The 25,690-nt window shown below is 39.8% G+C and overlaps 1 protein-coding gene across 4 annotated transcripts in view; it reads left to right on the top strand.

The window, feature by feature from the left end:
* Nucleotides 1-25,690, top strand: part of PDE4D (phosphodiesterase 4D) — a 1,616,992-nt gene that overhangs the window by 1,345,992 nt on the left and 245,310 nt on the right. For all 4 annotated transcript variants that reach the window (XM_062212022.1, XM_062212021.1, XM_062212023.1 and 1 more), the window contains one exon: nucleotides 23,828-24,019. In XM_062212022.1, coding sequence (XP_062068006.1) covers nucleotides 23,828-24,019 — 192 coding nt within the window. The remainder of the gene's footprint in view (nucleotides 1-23,827; nucleotides 24,020-25,690) is intronic.

Below are 25,690 nucleotides of genomic sequence, written 5' to 3'. Positions count from 1 at the left end.
GAAGCACAAGTCAAATGTTTAAAAAGAAAATATCATACTAGAAAGGTCTCTAGATAGTCCCAAAAGAGAAGCTCTCTCCAAGGCCTACTTATTTCAAGTCATATTTAGTTAAACCATATAACGTGGTCTCCTGAGTGTCACTGGGATTTATCCCAGAGCTGTGACTGTCAAGCTGAGTTACCCTCCCTCCTGATTTATGAAAAACGACAGCATTTGTCGAGAGCTGGATGCTTAAATATTCTCTCATCAGAACCTGTAGAAGCCATTTTTTACACCTACAGCCTTTTAAAGAACACGCCAGAAACAGGACTACAGCCTTATAAGGTCCAGGCAGCCAAGAAGCTGTTTTCCTTTTCAGTCAAGTGCAAAAAGCAGCCCTGGCTGCCAAGTTCTCAGCTGGGCCTGGTACAAGCTGGTGCAGCAAATGACACAAATGCTGCTCCTTAGAAAAAATGGGAGGTGGTTGACATTTTGTCCTGCTTGCTCAGGCCAGGCAGGGTAGCAGACCTACTTGCTGAATGGTCCTTTATTGATAATTATTTACCTTCAGTATGATCTTGTTTTTATGCTTGGTGAATTGCCTGCATTGGTTTGAACTTTGTCTTCGTAGGAGACATGATTCATCTGCTGGCCGCAAAAAAGCCTCGAGGATCTAGAACCCCCTTAAAATACTCGTAAATATTTGCAAAGTGCTTGTTAAGCGTCACACAGTGTGCTACGTGTCTCACGTGCTTAATCTCCTTTGAATCCCATCAGATAGGTACTCCTGTTCCCATTTCAAAGATGAGGACAATGAACTTTAAAGAGGATAAATTACTTGCAGAAGGTCACAGAACTATGTAGCAGTAAAGCCATGATTTTAATCCAGGCTATTTGACACAGAATCCTTTAGGCTTAACCATTATGCCATTATGAGCTCTCTGGAATGACATCCATAGTGGGGTGTGTGTGCGTGTGAGTGTATGTGAATGTGTGTGTGAATTTTTCTGAAGGCTTACATTTCTAAAAATTTACAAGTTCTCTGATGGTCAAAAGGATCTCAACCCTCCAAAATTTAAAACCCTCTGCTACAGGGTGACTACAAGTATAGGCTTTTATTAGAACACAATTTAGCAGAAAGGTCCAGAGCAGGTTCTACACCTGTTGGGACTCTGCACTTGTCTCACCAGTTGGACCACTTGGCTAGTTCACCAGCAAGACAAGTAGGCCTTGAGCTCAGAGCCCAGTGCTCCACAGACATGTGCTATTCATTCATTACATATGCCACTTTCCAAATACCTAGAACCAGGAAAGCTGCAGGAAATCAGTTGGTGAGCTCTGGGGCAAAGAAATCCTAACTCTGGAACTCCCCACTCTTAGCTTTGTCCTCCTCTCTTGCTGGAACTGGCTTGTTACCCCAGGCATCAATGGGAATGTAGTATTCAACAAGAGTTTTCAACTAGTCTCTAGTTGGTTCTTTTTAAACCAGGATTCAGATCACATCCTCTGCTCTGAACAACATTGCAGCCACAGAAAATGAGTCTTAGAGTCAAAGAAATAAAGAATTGTGCTGAAACAGAGGCTGTGAATAACTAACACCACCACTGAAAACTATGAACTCAGCTAGACTCTGGACTGAGAGGTTGTGTCCTGGCTGTTAGTCTTAATAGCTGGAAGGATTGACTTGGATACTATCTTAGGTGCATATGGTGAACCTCAGGATACATGCAGTGAGCCAGATTAAGGCCATCTGATTAGAATACAAAAGCAGGATTGGGGAAACTTCAGTGTATTTAAAGGCAGGAGAATAAAAAGTACAGTAACATTTACTAAGCATGTACTACTTTCAAAGCTCTTGGTGCTTTAACATTGGCTTTCTAAATACGTGTGCTTTATAATCCTTCACACCAAATGTGACAGCTGGAGCATGAAGGGGCCAGCTAGTTCTGCTTGAGGACCCATGGCAGGCAAGGAGCAGGACCTGTTCCAATCCAGATCTGGTTCCAAAGCCCATGTAGTGTCTGCAATGATAGGCTACTTGGGGACACTAAGTGGCATTTGGTTGCTTCACCCAGCTTAGTAATAAAAGGCCTAAGATAAAATGACAAATGGATATGAAATGCTTAGGAATAACGCATTCTTTAGCGTTAGTATCATTTGCTGTTATCATTCTACCCTTGGTGAAAGGCCCAAAGAACAGGCACAGCTGGGTGCCAGGGACAGGGCGAACCACTTCCGTGAGGATTGCCTGAGCAGGCTCACTTTGGGGAGCTGCTAGGGTTTGTCCTGGAGTTCACTGGCAGAGAGCAGTGCTGGGGAGAGTTTGACAAATAGCGAGGAGGAGCCATGTCAGCTAAGGGATCGGCGTTGTGGAAAGCATGAACGATGTTAGCAGCATGCTATCGGGTACAAGCTTCTAGAGAAGGCACCGGTCAATCAACACGCAGATGCCATACCCCTGCCACTTCGACCCAAAGAGGTGGATTTAAATGCAGACGGTTCGCCGTTTTCTGCCAATTTCACTTTACTATGCAGAGCTCCAGCAAAGAGATGGTGAAAAACTGTCTTCTTTGGTTTCTCCTCCATGTTTGCCATTGCTTAAGCAGGATTTATTTTGGTAACAGAACTACCTGGCCTTCCAGATGCAACTCAATCTGCAGCATTCCAGAGATAACCTTTCTGAGGTCATCTTAATATCATGTCTGTGCAGTAAATATCTCAGATTTCTAGATACGCCAAAGGACACTGATCTCAAATAGCTTACCATTTTAAACGCAAAAATACCTTTTCCCTTGCCTCACACCATATGCAAAACTGGAGAATGAGAGAGATAATTATATTTTGGTTGATTTGTTTGGCACCATAAGTTATCTGTATTTTATGTTTTTTTAAAAATTTTTCACTATTTTGAAATTTTTGAAATTTCTCTGGTGAAACAAGTTCTTTATAGTATTGAAAAGGGATAACTATGACTCCCTGAACAGTTTCTAAAATATGATACCTTTTTTCTTTCTCCATTTTTTCCTGCTTACTAGTGGGGCTGAGAAAGTAAGAGGCATGTTTTTAAAGTGATTTTTTTGTTATTTTAAATGAGACCATCAAAGGTAGAAATACAAGCTGCTCAACAAAAGGTTTTTTTTTTTTTTTTTTTTTTTTTTTTTACTTCACTCAAATTCATGAGAACTGATATTTCATTGTTGGTTTTTTTTTTTTTTCAATTTATTTATTTATTTGAGAGGCAGAGTTACAGACAAAGAGAGGAAGAGACAGAGAGAGAGGTCTTCCACCCGCTGGTTCACTCCCCAAATGGCTGCAATGGCTGGAGCAAGGCCCATCTGAGCCAGTGAAGAACTTCTTCTGGGTCTCCCATGTGGGTGCGGGGGCCCAAGTATTGGGCCATCTTCCACTGCTTTCTCAGGCCATAGCAGAGAGCTGGATCAGAAGAGGAACAGCTGGGACACGAACCAGCACCCATATGGGATGGCAGGTGGAGGCTTAGCCCACTATGCCACAGTGCCGGCCTGTTTAAATACAAAATGCTCAAGCCTATTTTATTCACTGTACACATTTGAGTTACCACACATTCTTCATTTGCTCATCTATTTATTGTCATCTACTAATCCAAAGGAAAATGACAAGATTCCAGTGATACTCATTCCAACTGCAAGAGTTACCAATTTTGGTTGAGAAGCATGAAGGACAAACTTCCTATCCTTGTGCTCAGAACACCTTTTGTTACCCACATATCTTCACAGATGCGCTTGCAGGCCAGACACTGTTCTCTGTTTTACAGAAGAGACAGCTTCATGGGGAGACTGAGTAACTGGGCCAAGCTTCCCTGGCTGATAAGGGAAAGACTCAAGGTTTGAACCCAGGCAACTGTAACCCATGCAGTTGACCACCTTAGTGGCTCAGTGAAAATGAGACAAGGTGAAAATCTCAAGAATGAATATACGGAGTGGCCTAGGCATAGAACCCAGACACAATTAATAATAGAAAGACTGCCTCTTACTCCAAGTAAAGTAGTCAACATGCAGGGAGCCCTTGCTCTGTGACACACACTGCAGTGGGCACAGTGCAGACTTTGTATCATTGAGTTCACACCCACACCAACACACACATGCGCACACACTCCTTTATGAGGGCAAAATTATGTACGTGGTAAATGAGGAAACAGAAGTGCAAAGTAAATTGTCAACATTATCCAGCTAGCAAGCAACAGATTCAAGATACAAATGTAGATTTCTCTATCCTCAGACATGATTACTTTCCCAATTCCTTGATGCTGCTCTCACTTGTCACTCATTTGCTTAGTCATTTCACGTCCATTTATTGACCACCTGCTATCTTCCACTGCCTTGTTAGGTAATGTAGGAGGAGCACAGGATTTGAATTCACAGGATCCAGGTTCAAATCTCAGCTCCATCATGAACCAGTAGCTCATAAACCTCCTGCTGGCAGTTTAATTATCTATAAAAATAGCATGACAATAATTGTTATTTCACAGAAGTGTTATGAAGAACAAATAAACCAGTGGATGTAAAAACATTTGGTAAATGGTCAAACACAGTGTAAATGTTAACTTTATTATGATCATTCAAATAAGAGGTCCCTAAACTCACATAGCTGGAGAGGGGTAGTTAACAAGGGGAGAAATGAGCCGAAAGCCAGCTGCAATACCAGCCTGAGATACCGCTTTCTTGAGGGTGTCAATAAGATGTTTGGAATTGCAATAGGGTGAATTGGCATCACTCTAGTAATTATATATTGAGTTATCAGAAGAAAGATTTTGTGAGGCAGAAATTGGTGGGGCTTGGCCAGACTTGCATCATCTATAAAATGCACCCTGAACAGTGTGAGCAAAAGTATCTGTGGAGGGGCCACAGAGCGAGTTGGGACCAGGTTTTAAATGCCACCAAAAACTTTTAAGCCACTTTTATAGGCAAGGAAGTAACGTAATCACATTTTCCATCACCCCAAATTATTTCCCTTTTCTTCCTTCCCTCTTTGGTTCCTCCCTGCCTCTATCATCTCTTTCCCTTCCTCCTCTCTTCCCTTCTTTCTTCCTTCCACTCAGCTCTAAACAGCATCCTGATAACAGAGGAAGGTTCCTAGAAGCACTGGGCATGTGGGCAGGGACACCACGTAGGATGCTGGTGTGTTTATCTGATGGAGGACACCGTTGGGTCCCAGTGCCACCCTCCTCCCCAGCAAGTGAGTGCAGCAGAGAGCGCCTGAGCCTGGTCCAGTGTTGTGCAGTTGGGGTCAGGAATGTGGAAGCCAGGCGGAACTGCAGAGATCCTCATGCCTGGTGTTCCCCACCTGACAGCACGTCATGTAGCTGTGACAGCTGTTCAGAAACACAGACTCCTGGGTCCAGACCCACATCTGCTGACTGTCTTCCAAAGGGAAACCTCAGAATCTGTAGTTTCAAAAGCCTCTCTAAAGGGATGGGCAGAGCAGGAGTTGAGAATGACTGCTGACAAATCTCTGTATTTTTCTGATAAAGTAATTAAGTCCCAGAGAAGTCAAGAAGCTGGCCAAATTCACAACTGGGAGCTGCAGAGTCAGAACTCAGATACAGGGCTTCAAATCCTCAGCCCAGGGCCACTTCATATCTCTGTGCTAAAAAGAAACGTGTTCCCTTTTCCTCAAATATTCTTTAAAATGTGAAGTGAAGACTTCTTAGTCTGGCAAAGCCGGTTTGCAATATGCTTCAGTAAGTGTAACCCTATGGCTGTTTGCTGTATATTTCTCTATATGTCATTACCCATTTACCATACACTGCAATGCAATATTTGGGGGATGATTAACAACATTACCATAATCCTTTTCAATTTTTTTTTCACTGTGTTATTTAGACATGTCAACATATCTATTCATTTCAGCAAAATATGGTGTTCTGCCCAGAGGTTTTGAACATTGTGCTCAGCTAGATTAGAACTCTCAGTGAGTTCTAATAGGGGACATTAAAAAGAAAAATTTGCCTGTTTCAGTGCTTATGAAATTGAAACTAATCCAGTTGCTGAATCCTCCATTTAAATCTTCAGTCCAAAGATCAGAAGATTTTGGTCTGAGTGATCATAATCCCAGCACACCATTGCCTCCTTCCCAGCCTTAACCTCCTCCTTGGCAAATGAAGCTAAGAATCTCTCCCCCACCCAGACCACCTGTTGCCCAGGGTCACTGTGTGAATTCCATTGACAATGGCTGGGAGAGGGCTTTAGCAATGCCCTGGGTGGCCATGGTCCACAGGAGAAGCACAGGAAGGCAAGGCCTTTGTGGAATGCTGTTGTCTCCCCAGGGGCAGGTTGTCAGACCGCAGGAGGCCCACATGGAGCTATTGGATGTGGCAAATGGTAAGGCAGCCAGGGCACCTGGAGAGATTAGTATGTTGTGATCTGAGGAGCCTGGGACCTTAGTGGGTTTGGTGGCAGACATGGGATTCCAGCTGACAATTACATTGCAAGTCTAAAGGACAGCTATGTAGAAAGAAGCAAAGAGCAGAATAAGAGTAAACAGTTTGGATTTATTTTTCCCTTTGTGTCAAATTTAAATTTTACTTCTGATGTTACAGAAAAAGGAGAATAAAGCAATCACATTTTAAGATTGTTTAAGGTTTTAAAGCTATGAAAAAAAAGCAAAGATAGTACCTACATTAAGTGCTTATGAAAACTCCAACTTAGATTTCTTGAACTATAGACATCTGTTTGCTCTGTAATTCTCAAAGCCTATTTTCAAAGTTTGGTCAGAATTAAATGGCAAAGGTCAGCAAAATATGTAATCATATCTGAGTTTGTTTTCCCAACCTAAGTTTTTAAAAAATGACATCTATCCTTTTAAAATTTCTTTTAATTTATGAAAAAGGAAGGGTTTTGTAACATAAATAAGCACATTTAAAATGAAGTGATCCACCAGTGGTATTCATTTTATACAAAGCAGACAGAATATTGGGGTTCTATTTACAGATTTACACTATGGTGGTACAGTGTAGTGCTGTTTGGCAGGCCAGGAATCAAAACAGTTACAGTAGCTATTAGGAAACACTGAATCTGAGTGTTCTGCCTTGACCATCTATAGCCAGTTAGAGAAATCCTTGCCGGGTTGAACGGCTGCCTCATTCTGGAAGGCCTTGTTTACATTATACTTGGAGCTCCATGTACCATTGCGGACTCCTCGTTAAAAAAGCGTAAGTCATTCTTTAAAAGGAGCTTAAGTGGGAAATAAAATGGGAGCCAAGGTAATACAAAGTAAATTCCCATTAAAAAAAAAAAAGAAGAAGTAAGAAAAGCAAAATGCACCAAGTTGAATATTTGAATCTATCTAGAAAATAGGTGATTCGCACAAAATGGATGAGTTTGCACAAATGTTTGAGAGATATCATTGCACAAAAAGGAGAGGAATTTCAACAGCCGAAGAAGTAAAACTTAACATGTGCTTTTTGAAAGGTAGTTAATGTCGAAGCAAACAGTCATCAGTCGATGTTGTTTGTCAACTTCAAGTATTAGAAAGAGTTCTAATGTGTTTAGAAGGCACCTGCACATTTGTTTTGGCTATGGACTTGGCAAGTTCGTAGAATTTATGAATAATTTCTCCATGAGTTTGATCATCCTGAGCAGGAGCAAAAATCTCATTTTAATTTAGGAGCAGAAACTTAGTGCAACTTCTACGGTACTTATATTCTCCGTGGATTTCAGCCTGCCAATAGTAGTGAGTTGATGAAATACCAGGATACTTCAGAAAGCTAATGAGAAAATAGGATGAAAAGATAAGTGTATTTTGGTGCCAAATCTGTTTAACATTTTACTTCAGAATAGTTTTGAATCTATAAAACAAAACCATTCTGAGATAGTAATACAAAGATTTCCCATATACTCCTCTCCTCATTTCCCCTATTAACGTCTCATATTATTGTCTTTGTCATAATCAGTGTGAAAAGATTTGAAATCTGTGCGTGTTTGACACAACTTGAAGTACCCTGGTATTTATGGAAGGGCTAGATAATTCTTTCCTGTGAGCTACGGCATCACCTTCAGGAGGTGTTGATCATCTGAGTTTGATGTCTAAAGTGACAACCAAAGGTTTCTTACACCAGAAATAGATTGAAGGTCAGTGCAGAGAACTCAATTTCAGCACCACCCCGTTATTTTGGGAGCCTCACAGTGTAAAGAATGCTCTAAGTAGCTTACTTTTCTTCCTCTGGTGCAGTATTTTTGGCTCTGGAAAAGCATTTGGGTCTCTGGGTTCAAACCATAAATGGCCTTAGGCATCTGATACAACTACAACTGCAACATTCCCAATCTGCAGAACCAACCCAATTCTGGTCCCATTGCACACGAGCTAGACCGTTCTAGATTTGGGTACCTATGAAATATTTCTAGTATTTTTCCATAGACTTGCATTAATATTCCTGGAAATGTGCTTATTTGGAATGTTGTGTTCTGAAATTCTGCTCTGAATAAGGCAAGCTTGGAGTGATCTGAAATCTCATTGGTTGTAGTGAAGCATGGATCCGAATCCTGAGTGCTGCTATCCCGTATACCCTGCTCCTATATTTCTTCTATGACCCAGAGACAGTTCCGCCTCAGCTTCATGCTTGAGTCGATGGTCTGTGACTTTTCTGATTGACATTAAGTCAGAACTGAACTGAACTGGCTCTCCCGCCACAAAGTCATCACACGTGTGCATAATGACTAGAAACTTATTCTCTAACTTATTCTCTTAAGAACATGGATAATCAAAAATCTCTCAACAAAAATATGTGTAACCAAGAAAAGTCAAGGGGAAGAAAACCTATCCCAAGGGAAACAGTTGGTTTTTCTTGGTCCAGAGGTAGATTGAATGTGAAATATTTGAAAAATTGAGCATATTTTTAGTGCTGCCCAGTTTAGTTTGGTGAAACCTAGTGAATTGAGCATTAGTGTGCTCACAAATAAAGCCCTTAAATGAGATAAATAGGAGGTCCATTCCTCCTCAAGTCACTGTGTAGAGTGGTGTCTAGGAGGACCCGACAGCTCTCCTTGCTCGGTCAGAGTCTGGGATTCTCCCATCTCCGGCTGTCATGACCTTCCCTGGGCCTTCTGCACCTTCAGCATCCAGCTGGCAGGAGGAAGCGCCCAGCAGAGCGTGTGGGAGGAGTGAGGGGCCAGTGCTGAAAGGGGCACGCAGTGTATCTGCTCCCATCCAGTCACATGGCCAGATCTAATTGCAAGGGAAGGATGGAAACAGGGAGGTCACGTATACTCCAAGGAACAAGCAAGGAGCGGAATCTGGCAGTCAGCAAGCAGAATCGACCACAGTCATGGTCCTGATTATTGAGTTCTCTGCTTTTCCAGGATACTTTTTTCTTTAGTCAGGATTATATACAAAACCTTGTCAAGGAAACATGAAACTCTTTCTTTATTCTTCAAAATCATTTTAAGGGAGATTCCATAGCCCTTTAGCAGCCCTTCCCAATGTTTTTAAATTGTTTAAAAGATCATTTATAGCCATATGCTACTCACTGGATATTAGAAGTTATGAGGGAAACTGAATCTTAATATGCTCATAACACAGTGACAACTGGCTTGTGTGACCCTTTAAACCCTATTTTATTCTGTGTGATTTATTATAAAACAATTTCAGAAAGAAGTGATTATTTATGACTGTCATGCAATAATATTCCTATACATGCTGTACTCCAGAAAGGTTGAAGAAATCGTACTCAATTTGGGCCACCCAACTCTCAGAAACCCTTCTCTGTTGTTCTGTTACACCCTCTTGAAAGCAGAAAACACATGTGCTTAGATGGTTGCGGTTGGAAAATGAGTACTATTACTTCTCCAAAATAGATGTAATAGTCGGCCTGAGGAATGGTTTCCTGACCTGTTGGAGGGAGGCTCCAGCCCCCAAGAAAAACATGGTGTGTGAGCCTTCGTATCCATTAGTGGAAAAGAATCAGACTTAGCTTATATTTTCAAAGGCAATGCAATAGAACTACTACAATTTTCATTTTCAATTAGAATCTTACCTAGGCTTATTTAAACTACTAAATATATATTCCAATGGTAAGCATTTTCCCAAAGGTTTCATCAGTTAATAATTCCCATTAACTTCAGCCTTTTGGAGATTGATTTTCATAAATGTAAATGAATATCCAGGAATAGCCACCCTTAAAAAAGAAAATCATAATCTCTCAGGAGAAAGCTATGGTTTAGAAAGTTCTCCCTCTTCACACCTTCCAAGTGACTCCAACATCCCACCCAGTGTAAGCACTCTGTTCCCCCAGGACCAGTGGTAACCACTGATCTGGAAGAATTATGCAAAAGAGCAAGAAAAATTCTGAAAATGTGAGTAAATTTTGGAAATGTAGACTACTGAAGAAGGAAGAAATGGTGAGAAGAGAAGAGCAAAGGAAATAAGAAAATATTAGCCTCTACTAAGAATTCCCCCTTAAAGATAAAATAGGGTACTCTGTCTCCATTTTCAGCCAACTGTTGCCTTTCTCTTCCTTCGTTGCTCTGGGATGGCCTCAGATGCCATCTTATTGGGACAGGAATGAGGATGACACTCAGAGCCCTTCGCTAGCTTGGATCTCCAAGTTCCTGGGAGAGAGAGTACGAGCAGCTGTACATAGTGACAGATTTTATAGAATTGGAAAAAGTAAGAATTGTTTCTGTTATTTTTCCCAAAGCAGGTTCCCTAAATCATATAACCTTCATGTGGCACAAAAACTTGGACCCCACCAGTGATTGCATGGCTGACAGGCCATCAAACAGGACGATATTCAAAGTAATCCTCATGAAAATGCCTTGGCACTCCAGCCCTTGAAGTAGCTTTGCAGATTACTTCTTCAAATGAGCCAACCAGTTACGTTAGTTGATAGAACTCTTTCTTTAAACAAGTGACTAATTCTTAGCTAAAATGAAAAGATAATAATGGAGTTCCTTTGAAGTAAGGCCATACAGATCACCATGGTAAATGCTAACCAGGAAATAGTAAACACTGCTTCACCTAAAGACATTTGTGCTTTCACAATACAAATATTTATCGAGCAAGTAGGTGCAAGATGCTATCGTAGATGCTGGGACTACCTTCATGAATGAAGCAGTTAAAAATCTCTACGCTTGTGAAAATTGTCTTCTAATAGGAAATAGAAGATAATAACATAAAATAAAGTTTATCAGAGCCTAATGAGTGTGAGGAGAAAAATAATAAGGAAGGGAGGTTGGAAAAGGCTAGGAAGGTAACTTTAAGTAGGTAAACATAAGGTGACGTTGAGTTGATATCTGTGGGAAAAATAGTTCAGGCCACAATAATGGTACATGCAAAGGCCCTGAGCAAGATGCATATGTGCAAGTTCAAGAACGGCAGAGAGCTCACAGGTTGAAACAGAGTGAGTAAGAAGAAGAGATGCAGGTAGAAGACGAAATCAGACAGGAGGCACCAGTGACCTGAATCTACTGAGAGACTGAAGCGTCTGCGATGATAAAGGATTTCTCTGAATAAACCAGAGCACCACTGCAGGGTGCTGAGCACCTTCTTGGGGGGATCCACTCTTCATTTTAGCAGGATCACTCTGTCTGCAGTATAAACGATAAGCTCATGTGAGTATGGAGGAGTAGGGGACACACCATTGAACTCTCAGTGTCCCAAGTGGGGCTTTGATAGCAATTTTAGTTGCTATGTGTTACAGAATCAGAAAGACAGAGGCATCCTTTCCCATCTGATAATCCATGTTACTCTTCGGGCTTTAGCTTCCACATCGAGGTCATTGTGAACAGTGATGCCGTGAAAATAGGTGTGCAGATATTTCTTTAATCTATTGATCTCAATCCTCTGGATAAATACTCAGAAAGTAGATTGGTAGACGATATGCTAGTTTCACTTTTAATTTTTTGAGGAGCCTTTATCCTATTTTTCATGATAACCATGCCATTTAAAGTCTCACCAGCAGTGTGCAATTTCTCCAATTCATTGCCAAGTCCAATGTCAGTATTGCAGTTGGGAAACACAGCAGCTTAGAAGTAGTCTTAGGGGAAAAAAAATTGGTAGTAACCTGCTATGAGCAGCGCAGGAAAAGTAAAAGTGAAATTATTGTGGAGTTGCTCCTCCTCTTCACAGTTTGAGATCAACAAGTGTTAATGGGATGAAAGAGAAGAAGTGTGGTTATTTTTTAATTCTCAATCACTCTGAAGCCTGAATGACATTCAGATAAAATAAAGCCGATAATGACTACAAAATAGACACTTTGCACTTTCTGGTAGAATCTTTATAGGACTTGAACTGCTTTTATTTCTAGATAATTGCTACAAATATCAACCCCATTTTGCCATTGCAGGCTTTCCCTCTAGAGCCCAGCCTGCAGTCTCATATCAGGCCCATTTCACATCCTTCTCTTTGTCTACAAACAATATAAATTGTAGTAAAAAGCAAAAACATATGATATGCGGTTTACCCTTTAAAAAAAAACTAGTTATTTATTTATGTTTACTTCTTTATTGTTCCCATCCACTGGTATACTTCTCAAATGTATGCAATGGCTGTGGCTAGGTCAGCGTTGCACCAGAGTTGGGTCACGGCTGAAGCTGGAAGCTTCAATCCAGGTTTCCCACATTGATGGCAGGAGCCTAACTGACCCTCACCTGCTTCAGCATCTACACTGTTAGGAAACTGGAGTCTGGAACCAGAGCCAGAAATCAAACCAGGTACTCAGATGTGGGATGTGGGCACTTAACCACTAGGCTAAAACACCTGCTCCCAATCCTCTTACATTTTGTGGTGTGCAGTACATTATTGTTAGCTGTAAGCAAACTATCATAAAGCAGTTGACTACAATTTATTGATCTATTATAACTGGAACTCCATCCCCCAGGAACTGCAACTCCCCATTTCCCTTTCCCTGAGCTCCCGACTTTTACATTTCACTTTGATGTATTTGGTTTGGTTACTTTAGATTCCTCCTGTAAGTGGAATCATTTGCCTTTGTCCTCCTGTGACTCATTTATTTCACTAGATACAATGTCCTTGAGATTCATTCATGGTAACATATGACAAAATGTTTGCTTCTTAAAGGCTAGATAATATTCTATTGTATTATACACTATACAACTATACACACACACACACACACACATGTTCTTTATTCATCTATCAATGGATATTCGATTGTTTCTGTGCCTTAGGGTGAATAATGTCACCATGAACATAGGCATGCATGCAAATGTCTTTGATATATTAATCTCATTTCTTTTGGGAAATACCCAGAAGTTAAATTAATATATCATATGGTAGTTCTACTTTTAATTTTGGGTGGAACATCCATACTGTTTTCCATAATAGCTGTATGGTTTACAGTCCCACAAATGTACAAGAATCCCAGTTTTTCTACATCTTTGTCTCTATTGGTTATTAGTTTTAGTTTTAGTAAGAGTCATCATAACATTTCATTGTGGTTTGTATGTCTATTTCCTGATGATTAATGATGTTGAGCACCTTTCCAAATACTGTTGGCTGTTTGTATGTGCTCTTTAGAGAAATGCCTATTTCTTTTATTTTGTGTCTAAGTTTTCTGGATTTTATTTGGCTTCTTTGTGTTTTTTGCTCTTGAGTTGTTGGAGTTCCTTAGCTATTGTGGATGTCCACCCTTTATCAGCTATTTTGCAAGTTGCTTTCCATTGTGTTGACTGTTGCCTTTGCTATATAAAAGCTTTTTAGTTTGTCTATTTTTGCTTCTGTTGCCTATGCTTGTTCATATATTAGAAAGCTTAAATACTGTTGAGATGCCCATAGTACGCAAAGCTATTCACAAGGTCACTGCAATCCTCATAATAATCCCAATGTCATTTTTTTTTACAGAAATAGAAAAGCGATTCTAAAATTCACATGCAGTCACAAAGGACCCCAAATAGGCAACATCATCTTGAAAAAGAGCAAAGCTGCAGGCCTCACACTTCTTTACTTTGAAATGTATAACTAGGCTACAGCAATCAAAACAGTATAGTACTACCATAAAGACAGACATATAGAGCAATGGTACAGAATAACCCAGAAATAAACACATACATATACAGTCAACTTACCTTTGAGAGAGCACCAAGAACACTCAATGGGGAAAGGAAAGTCCCTTTGGGAAAACTGGATGAATGAAACTGGACTCTTACACCAGAAGATAAAGTCAACTCAAAAAACTTCAATATGTGACTAGATAATGTAGTACTCCTAGAAGAGGGAGAAAGGTCCATGGTACTATTGTTGGCAATGACTTGAGATCCCTTCTTAAATAGGATTTTATTTAAGACAAGTTTTCTGAGAAACAATTACCAAAAAATCATCTATAAACCTCGAGTAACACAATTCTTGGGGCTTCTGTGTGTCCTAGCTTGAGCTGCATAGCAAAATATCTTGGAGTGGTCACTTACCCAGATATTGCTTTTCTCGTCAGTCTGGAGCCTGGGAAGTCCATGACCAAGTTGTGGCTCATCTGGTTGCTGGTGAGGGCTCTCTCCATGCCTTGCAGAAAACCACTTTCCCACTGTGTCCTCATGTGATGGGGGGAGGCAGAGGAGAGAGAGGGAATATTGATATCACTTCCTTTTCTTTGAAGGATGCCGGCCCTGCTAAATTAAGACTCATTCTTACGACCTCATTTAGCGTCACGGGCACTCATACAGCCCCATCTCCAAATAAGTGACATTGCACGTTAGGGCTTAGAAGACTTTACGTTAAGGGAAGTAAGTCAGATGCATAAAGACAAATATCACACGACTTACTCATCTCATAGACGCAGAGAGTAGAATATTAGTTACCAGACGCTGAAGAAGATGACGCAGAACTGTTGGTCAAAAGTCGCAAGTCACAGTTATAGAAGAATGAGATCTAGCTTTCTGTTGGACAGGAAGGAGACTGTAGTTAACAATAATATATTGTACATTATAAGTAGCTGTTATAGGGGATTTTGAATGTTTCATCACAAAGTAACGATAAATGTTTGTGGTAAAGAAACATAATTATTCTGAATGACCATTATACAATGTATACATGTATCAAAACATCATACATCAGGGGCAAGCATTTAGTATAGTGATTGGGATGCTAGTTGGGACCCCCACATCCCACTCCACAGTGCCTGGGTTCAACTCCCAACTCTGGCCTCTGATGCCGGCTTCTTACTAATGTAGACGCTGGTAGGCATCAGGTGATGGCTGAATGTTTAGGTCCCTGTAAACCATATGGGAGACCTGGATTGAGTTCCTAGCCCTTGGCTTCAGCGCAGCCACAATTTTGTACAGTTATCTGTACAATTAAAATTATGTGGCAATTAAAAGTTTTTTAAAGAAAGGTTTTCTTTTAACCACATCATTTGACTAAAACCAAGTAGGCAAATCTAGCTGATTGCTACGTTTTTCTCATCCAGATGACAAACTCATGCCATCATTCATCCAGAGGCTTCTTATTACCTGGTTATTGGGAGTGTCACTGACAAGTGTTATATGTTTCCAATATTACATGTTTATAAACAAATAAGCACATAACCTCCTCCTTTGTTTCAGCCTTATGTTTATAAATGCTATCTATGAAAACAAGGGGTGAAATTATTTCTTATTCTTAAAGGCTCGGCCTCTGTGCATGTGTATGTATCAGGCAAGCTAACATACATGGCTTTATTTAACTGAGTAACCTACTAAAGTAGCTAAGAACCTTTGCTCTCAGGGTAGCCTAGCTAAATTTGATATGCAGTTTTTTGATTGATTGGGAAAGATTGTCATCTGTTCATTTCACTAGAAACTGCTGTTCTCTACAGTCTATCTCCATAGGTGATCGAAGCAAAGAAAATATTGACATGATTTTGGGGAAGTGGTATTTTCTTCATTCCAGAATGAAGAGAAACTATTTGACCTGCAGGGAAATTTTGAAGGGAAATTATCACTGACATTCATTAGAAACAAGTTTCATAACCTTGTGATTAAAATAAAAAGGATAAAATGATTAAAGAGAAAAAACACATTTAAGTAATCCTTCAGTTCAGATATACCTTTATTAAGCTCAAAGGCAAGCCTGGCCTGCTCCCTTGGGAAAGCAGCTCCAAAATGGATTCTACTATACCAACAGTGTGGGCTGTGACACCCATGGGGGAGCTGGGCACAGGAATGTAAACAATGTGGTCATGAGCAGAGGCTCCCGGGTCCATCCTGGGTGTACAGACCTGAGATCTCAAGGCCCTTTTCCGCACTATTTTTGGCTGGAACCCCACCCAGGTTGTGGGGATCCCCACGCCTTCTCTGTTTCCTAGCAGGAAATTGCTCTTTCTCCTCAGTGAGGACTATCTAGAGAAAAATCAGCAGTCTCCACCCTCTCTCCGGATATCAGGGCACTGGAATGACGGAGCAGGGTGCAGACATAACGTTGGCTGATGCTAGAAGAGCAATCTGGCTCCAGCATCTGTCGACTCATTGATTGCTAGGGCTGGTACAGATGATATGGTCCCCAGGGCTCTTCTTTTCTCATCTCCCCATTTAGGTTCTTGCAAAGGCCATGCAGTTGGGGTTAGGAGAATGACTCACGTAAAGAGAATGACCCAGATTGGAGATCCTCTGGAAGATAAAAAGTAATAAAACTGAAAAGAATAGCTGCTCAATATTGGGAACTGTCAGCTGCCAGGCAATGTGGTAAATACTTTCCAACCGTTTTTTCTTCTAATCTGTATAATAGCCCAGAGCTTGAGACCTTATCGTTATCAGGAAGTAGAAGCTTAGAAAGAGACAATAACTTGCCCAAGAGCTTGCAACCTGGAAAATGGTAGAAACTCAACCCATCTTTGTGAAAAAACAAATCTTCACAGGAACATGTGGGCACCTTGTGTTCTTCCAACAGGAAGCAAGAGGACCTCGATTGTCACCACACTCTTGTTCTCAATGCACAGCACCAGAGGCCATTCTCACATGCTCCTGTCACTGGTGGGGGCTCCCAGGGTTCTCAGCGGCATTCAGCCAGGTCTTCCCTGTGGGAGCCTTTCAGGGTGTAGTACTTCCTGGAGGGTGTAATACTTCCTGCAGGCTCTTCTTTGGAGGTCAGAGTTAAGTATAAGAACCTTGGCATTGGACTCCATGAGGGTCACTGGGCATCTTGGAAAGTAACAAGACCTTGGCCCCAGAGAGTTCCCAAATCACAATTAAGAAAAGATGCAAACTGTTTAAGCCAGGGAAGTGGGCTTGAACATCAGGCCAAAAGAATAAGAGATGGTCCTCAGCAGACATAAAATTATGAGGTCCATAGACAAAAAGGATGGGAACCATCGAGGAAGCTGGATGGGAGGGGCTCAGGACTGCCCTGTGCTTGGAAGTACACTGAATTGCAACAGTTTAGAGAACTGGGAGCAGTTTGGTTGGTTGGTCAGTTTGTCTGATGTGTGTTTCTCATGGAGTTTGTTTCCTGTGGTGTGAATGGTCCTGAATTGTGCTAGCCACACAGCCCTCAACATTTCTGACTACAGCTGACTGGCTGGTAGTGAGTCTTTCTGAACCTAATAGGAGACAAAGACACCTGCATGGTTGACTTGCGGTCAAAGTCAGCTCTTTCAAGGAATGGTGCATGGTTGAACTGTAAGAAGCATGTGGAACGGCTGAGTGTCTCCCTTAGTTCCATTTGCCAAGACCCACCTTTTACAGACCCACCTGTCTTCCCTTAATTCCAAACAGGATTTTGAACCCTATAAAGAACCCCACCAAATGTTTTACAGCAGAAACCCTGTTACACCGTATTGCAGTGTTCCGGCTTAGAAAAATCAAGGGATTTGTCCAGTTTAGATCATATGGAAACTGAGTCCCAGAATTAGTCTTAGCATGCATGCCCTATAAGTCAATCATATTTTTTTTTTTTTTTTTTTTTTTTTTTTTTTTTTTTTTGGTTAATGGGACACTTTGTAGTAGGGACTTAGACACAGATTCCATTCTCAGACAGCTGGACTTTAAAGCCTGTTTACTAGCATTCTGGCCTTGCACGTAAGACTTAACAGAGAGTCATTTCTCCGTGCCTCTGAATCCTCATTGATAAAGGGAAAAATACAGAGCCCACTTCCAAGGGTGATTGTGAGGATCCAGTGAGGTAATGCATGTGAAGCACGGAGGAAGTGCTGTGGAAGTGCTGTCATGATTGTGATTACCGTCGTCGTTTTAGGGGTTTTTTCTTCTCCCCAATTCCTTAGGTACTTTCTCCAGCTTCTGCTAACTTTAGGCTTGGCCTCCACCTAACTGGCAGTGAGTCAAAACAGAATTCATCATATCGAAGTCTTTGCTGAACAGTGTGCTTGGGCCATTCACAACTGTAAGGTCACCTTACAGTTTAACAAAACTTTCTTGTTGTGTTAGTGATACGGAGACTTGTACTATGTATACAATTGTGTTTGGAAAATAGGTATCTTATTTGAAACCCTGTATATTTTTAGGCTAAGTTAGCTCTCAGTTAAATTAGGATCTCAGAAAGAAAAGTAACTAAGTAGTAAGTAGTCTAATTTTGATTAAGTTATGATCGTGCGTAAAAACGTACTTTTTCATCCAATACTAACTTCTCTTGTATTCTAATATTTGAAATATTTACTGAATAACCCTTTTGTGGGGGGGTCCCTTCTTGGTATATTGATTTGTTTACTGCCTTGTAGTTTTCTAAACAGTGCATTTATTTTAACAAATCACATATGGGAAAGAATACAGCTGAAAAATCAACAGTTTTCCATGCCACTCCCTGTTGGGTGACGTGTGTCTTTCCACACACCACAAGCTTCTGCAGCTACTCTTTGGCCTAGCTTTCTAAAAACACACCAGTCTACCTGTTGGGTTCAGCCATACAAGGCTGTCATTTTTGTATGTGTCCTCATTATTCTTTAACACCAGCCCTGAAGTTAAGCCCAGTCCTGAATTTCCTGTTTCCCCTACATGCCTTCTTCATTCTTTTGTGTTGCTTTTGCTCCTTCACTTTTGCTGGACACTCACCACCTCCCACCCAGCTTTCCTCTGCTTGGACATTTTTTATATGCACATCCTTCTGCTTCTTAAACTCCCTTCCTAATTTATCCCAAACACATGTTCTGATTGCCTATATAACACAATTTAGTGTTAAATTACTTACGTACTACCTAATTCAGATGCCAGATGTTGTTTGCATTTAATGGCTTTATGTTCTGTTGCTTTAAGTAGACTTCAATATCTTATAAGACAGTGATATGTTTCATATACTTATATTGATTCCAGTGCAAATCAAAGGACAAAGTAGAAAGGTGGACATGTGGTACAAGGGTTAGGAAGCTGCTTGGAGTGCCTGCTTCCCACATCAGAGTGCCTGGGTTCAAGTCCCAACTCTGCTTCCAATTCCAACTTCCTGCTAGTATATACTTTAAGAGGCAGCATATAATGGCTCAACTACTCAGATCCCTGCTATTCAAAAGGGAGACCCACATTGAATTTTGGGCTCCTGGCTTCAGCCTGGTCCAACTTTGGCTATTGTAGTGAAGCAATGGATGGAAAATCTTCATCTGTCTGTCTCTTTCTCTCTCTGCCTTTCAAACAAATGAAAATAAATTTTAAACGTTTTTAAAGGACATAGGTACAGAAAGACAAATACTACCTATTCTCCCTATTACATGGAAGCTAAACAACTCAATCTGTACATAGAATGGTAATTACTAGAGGCTGGGCATGGTAGCAAGGGGCAGAGCAGGTTAGATAATGGGTCCTAAATCACAGTTAGATAAAAGGAATGAGTTCCTACTGTTAGACAGCATAGTGAGGTGACTACAGTTCACAATGACCTATGACGTATTTTCTGAGCAAATAGAAGGAGCACCAGGTTTCCAGTTATAAAGTAATGACGAAAAAGGGGAGACATTGATAACCCTAATCTGATCAGTGCCCGTTGTATCCCTATCTTGAGATACTACACTGTGCCCCATAAATATAATCATTGTTAATCTAAAAATTAATGTTTTAAAAAGTACACTGAAAAAGGCATATGTGAGCCAAAATATGGCTAGGAAACCCTGGATCAGCAAGCTTTTGTGATCATTGATAGATCTGTGTTCTAAATAAGCCTCAGTTCTGAACTCAGTATCAATCCCAGATCCACTTCTCATTTTTATATCCACAGTTCCCAAACTGCTGTCATACTTATTGTGTGTGCCTCTCCTTTTGCATTCCAGCTTGTTTTTGTAAGTGTTGGTTTTCCTACATGGTGCTTTTCTTAAAGGGAAACCTTTGTATATCATCTGTGGTCAGAGGCAGGTCACTGCACAACACGGTATCTATGGTTAAGAATAATGCTTTTATTTGGAAAATCATTGAGAGAGTATGTGTTCTCACCACAAAAAAATGATAAATCTGTGAGACAATGCATATATTATATTAGCTCAGTTGAACCATTCCACAGTGTTTACATGTTTCAAAATATCATATTCTACACAATAAAAAATCCAAATTTTTCTGTTAATTAAAAATAAATTAAAGGAAAAATGCGCAACTTAAAAAGGAGGCTTTCTTCAATCAACGTCTCTTTGTAAGGCTACTTATCAGCCCTAACATTCATTAATTCTTCAGACTGGGGCTTCTCAGTAGTATCAGTCTTGATAATAAAGTTTGATTATAGGAGCATTTAGTAAAATGGAAATTAATAATGTAAATGAGTACAGACCCATTCTGAGAACATTTTTGTTACCAAAATTTAGACCTTACACCATTGATGACACCCACATTACCTTGCCCACTGTGTTAAGTGTTCAGTGACTCCTTCTAGAAATTTAGTGAAATCTTCTTGAGTTTTTTTTTTTTTAATGTAGGAGTAAAGGCCTACTAAAACATCAGTGACTAGTTTTATATCTTCTTTCTCAGTCTGTAACACTAATGCTAATATTTCTTAGGTTAATGTAATTTTATCAATGCTGATAATTGCTTCCTATAGATGGTGAGATTTTATTTTTTGGATATTTAAGAGGTCGTTTTCATAAATCTGCAAGAGGTCTTTTAGACCTTCGAATTTATTTAAAATAGATTTTCCTTATTTAAGAAAATGAGTTCCATCTAGTGGACAAATTGGTATATTACAACCTACAAAGAAAAATCTCAAAGTCCCTAGAATATCATGCTTTATTAATAAATGTTTTGGTTATAGTAGATAATATTATGTCACAAAATGTGTAATTTTTAAAGACAAACATTTGTTTCAAAACTTATAGTGGGTTGTCTTAATAAGATTTGCATAATTAAATTGGAAAAATAAAAATAACTTTTTAAAAATGTACATTACTGATTCATTGTTATTTGGCTCTTACATGCTATGAACTCAGAAAAAATAACCAAAAACAACTTTCCTATTTCTCCTATTTTTCTGTTTGTGCATAGTAAGGAGAAAGTATTTCCCTTTTTTTACAGTAAGTACACCTTGATATTAAAGAGAAAGCAAAATAATCTTTTTATGTAAGTGCACATTATTAAGTGCTAAAGAATTGCTGTAACTCTCTTCTAAAAAGAGAATCTATTCCTGTTTTCCCCCCACTAAAAATTCTTTAATATCTTCCAGCTATGTATTGAATACCTTTCAAAGTCCTCTTTAAATATTGTTCCTCTTTGAAGAATTCGCAGATAGCCCCGCACAAATTACTGTGATCTCCTTTCATTTTGCATCTCCATGTGCTCATAATAGGTGTTTAATAAATGCTTTTTAAATGAAGTGTATCCAAGAAGAGCTGCCTGAGATCCCTAGAGTGCCCATTGGAGAGAGATCTTTTTCCCCTCGGGCCTCCCTCAAGATTGTCAAAGTCCCACATACACAGTACCTGTCCTCCCCAGGTGAAACAGATGCCTTTTTTGGGTGTCACAGTAACCAACAAGGAGCAGTGGTCTTCATGGAAATCCATATTAGTAAAAACTATGAATAGATTTCAATTTTTTTCACTAAAAGAAACATACTTTAAGTCTCTCTTTTGTAAACCTTTGAATGATCCTTACATCTGTGGTTTGTATAATCATGCAATAGAGCTCGAAGGAGTTCAGGAACGTTGGATGATTGAATCCAGTCAGGACAGTGACTTTGGTCAATAGACTTTTCTAGGACCTGTAAAATCAGTCTTCAAGTAGATAATCTCTCATTGTCCTTCTAGTAGCAAAGAAATGCATTTATAAAGTATCTCAATTATAAGGAAACTTTCAATTGGAAAGCATGTTTGTGACTGGTCAAGCTAGATTATTAATTTTTCCTCTTTGTACTCTATGAGTTGATTGAGAATCAGTGTTCATTGGTCATGGATTCATTGGTCAGCTGTAAATCCATGCCCTACCTTCCACTCTGGCTTCCAATCTTTGGATCCTAATGTGTTTATTAATAAATCTAATAAAAAATCAAAGAATGTTTTAATTATATGGTTAATAGTTTGAACAAAGATCCTAATTGGTAAGCTTGAATTCATGTGTTCATTTATTCATTCAACATTTTTTTTCTTAACTATATACCTACTGGGCTATCTTACACCCTCAACTTCCTCTCCTAAGAACAGATAAGAGTTGACTTTCTCTTAATCCTGGTTGATACTTCATTAGACAGGCTTTATATGAAAAGTTTTTCTAAATTACAACAATGACATTAAGAACTATGTGTTGTGGTTCCTTTTTTTTTCCAACTCAGAAATCTATATTTTTTGGGCATAGTATCTTTTAATCATTCCATCATTCATTTGAACCATTTAGTAAAGGTGTTTGAAGTTTCATGTGAGCTGCTAAGAATAGTCCTAGTCTCCATTCTCAGAGTTCACAGGAGACTGGATGACTACAATTTTCAAGTCCTTGTACATTCTATGAATATAGAGTGGGGAGTTGTCTTGCTAGCATAGAGGAATGGCATTGCATAAAGTCTGGTGGTGTCACAGCATCCTTTCCAGTAAAGGCTGGGTGTTCAAGGAAGTGTCCCAAGCAGTCAGGGAAAATGGGAATTGAATAACTGCAGGAGCAGGTGGTTAGACAGTGACAAACTATGACTCCCAGGTTTGATAAAATTTCGGTGGGGTATCATGGACCCAATGGAAGAGGGATACAGGTTGCGACTGGGAAGGTGATTAATGGTAACTGAGCAGGGTGAAAGGCTTTCAGTCTAGCCAAAAAAATCTGGACTCTACCTTGAGAGGTAAGATGAGTTACTGCAGAGTCTTAAACTGGAGGATGACTTACTCAGACTTAGATTTTAAGAATCACTTGGTACAGGGCAAGAAGCAGGTTCAAAAAATTAATATAAAAGCTATTGTTACTGTTGCAGTGTAGGTGCCAGTTGAGAGCATCCTGAGTTTATTATTTTGGAAGGGGGAATGGAGGGAGTTGGATACAGTAGATGTTGGTGATGAGGAAGATGTCATGGAGTGAAGGAAATGTAGCTAGAAGGGAGTGATGACATTGGGCACAGAATGAATTGAACACTAATAGTTGGTGAATTGCTATATATTTGTTATTTTCCCAAAAAGAAATTCTATATTGAGAAGAGCTGTTTTTGCATGATGGTTCCTCTTTAACTGAAATTGAGTTTAGAAAGACCTGTGTTTCATGAGCATACCTCAGAGAGTATGTGGAAAGTAGAATTAAAAGATAAATATTGTACACTTACCTTTTGAAGGACCCTCATCATTGGCCAATTGACAATAGTTGAGGAAAGCAAGAATGTGAAGTCAATTTGTTTCTTATTTTTGTGTACTTCACTATTATCTTTTTAAAATAGTATCAAGTTTAACAGCAAGAACCAGTTGTAACTTTTCTCAGTGTTAATTCCTGAACTTCAGCTAAACCTTTGCTGAAACATGAACCTGCCAGGATTCACTGCAACATCAATCCTTCTCTTTCATTCACAGTTTTGATGTGGACAATGGCACATCTGCGGGACGGAGTCCCTTGGATCCCATGACCAGCCCAGGATCTGGGCTAATTCTCCAAGCAAATTTTGTCCACAGTCAACGCCGGGAGTCCTTCCTCTATCGATCCGACAGTGACTATGACCTCTCTCCAAAGTCTATGTCCCGGAACTCCTCCATTGCCAGTGATATGTAAGTAAAAGGACAGGCAAAGAGAAGAGGGGATGTGTAGGAAAATCAAGCGAACTTATCTCTACGTCGATTATGTAATCAAACCATTTGTATTTAATTTTTTTCAACTGTTGTGTCACTCTCCTCTAACATAGAAAGACTATGAAAATTTATTACACTGAAAATGAGTAGTAGAATGAAGTTGGATACACTGTTACTCTCAGTAAGAGATCTATATTTCCCAATGCAATATGTTTTCTGGAAAACGTGCAAATTATATTTTCAATGGAAAATTACACTTAAAACATTAGCTTGGAGCTGGCGCTGTGGCTTAGTGGGTAAAACCGCTGCCTGCAGTGGTGGCATCCCATGTGGGTGCCAGTTCAAGTCCCAGCTGTTACACTTCCAATCCAGCTCTCTGCTATGACCTGGGAAAGCAGTAGAAGATGGCCCATTGCTTGGGCCCCTACACCCAAATGGGAGACCCAGAGGAAGTTCCTGGCTCCTGGCTTTGGATTGGCACAGCTCCAGCCATTGCAGCCATTTGAGGAGTGAACCAGTGGATGAAAGACCTCTCTCTCTCTCTCTCTCTCTCTCTCAGCCTCTGCCTCTCTGGAACTCTACCTTTCAAATAAGTAAATAAATAAATAAATCTTTTTTAAAAAAAACATTAGCTTGTATCCATGTAGAAACTGTGTTTTAGCTAACCAGCCAAAATGAATATTTTCTGATATTTGAAAAAGCTTTCAGCTCAGTTTGAAAAATCTTTGTGATAGTAGATAGCTTTTTAAAATATATATATATATATATATATATATATATATATATATATATATATCAACTGATGCATGTACAGATGTTAGCATGGTTTACCAGGTCATCTGAAAGATCTTTTTGAGGCTTTGCCCAAATGAAACCATTTTCAAAATATAAATGGCTAGAGGCCAGCACAGAAAACATTAGACAGACTTGAATATCATTTAAGACATGGCACAGCTTGAACAGTAATTAAAACTGACAGGCAGATTTGCAGATCATATAGTATCATTAGCGCATTTCCTCAGCACATTCCATTCTTATGTATACTGTAGTATTCACATGCTTTTATATTCAGGGGGCTTCTAAGTAGGTCCTTACTCTCACTCAGTACCTAAACTGTATGGTGTGTGTGTGTGTGTGTGTGTGTGTGAGAGAGAGAGAGAGAGAGAAACTTACCTTTGCATAGAATTATTCTGTACTACTTTTCTTTTCATTTTTCTAATAACATTGACCATCTTCTCATACTACTATCTCAAAAACTCATAAGAGTTGAAGCTCTTCTCCTAGGAATGAGGCTTTACTAGGACCTGAAGGTCTCCTTCTGTACTTGCTATCTGAACAGGAACAGCTCATCAAGATCTAATGAGGTTCTAGAAATGAAGTTGTGCTTTACTTATTTGTACCACTTGTAGTTCTTGTTTGCCATTTTTAAAAAATTTATTTATTTATTTGAGAGGTAGAGTTACAGAGAGAGAGGGAGAGAGAGACAGGTCTTCCATCCACTGGCTCACTCACCAAATGGCCACAATGGCTGGAGCTGTGCCGATCCAAAGCCAGGAGCCAGGAGCTATTTACAGGTCTCCCGTGCAGGTGCAGGAACCCAAGCATTGGGCCATCTTCTACTGCTTTCCTAGGTCGTTAGGGAGACAGATC

Source organism: Lepus europaeus, chromosome 15 (assembly GCF_033115175.1).
Source record: "Lepus europaeus isolate LE1 chromosome 15, mLepTim1.pri, whole genome shotgun sequence".
Taxonomy (NCBI): Eukaryota; Metazoa; Chordata; class Mammalia; order Lagomorpha; family Leporidae; genus Lepus; species Lepus europaeus.
Note: the sequence above shows the minus strand (reverse complement) of the source record. Positions and strands in the feature narration are given on the sequence as shown.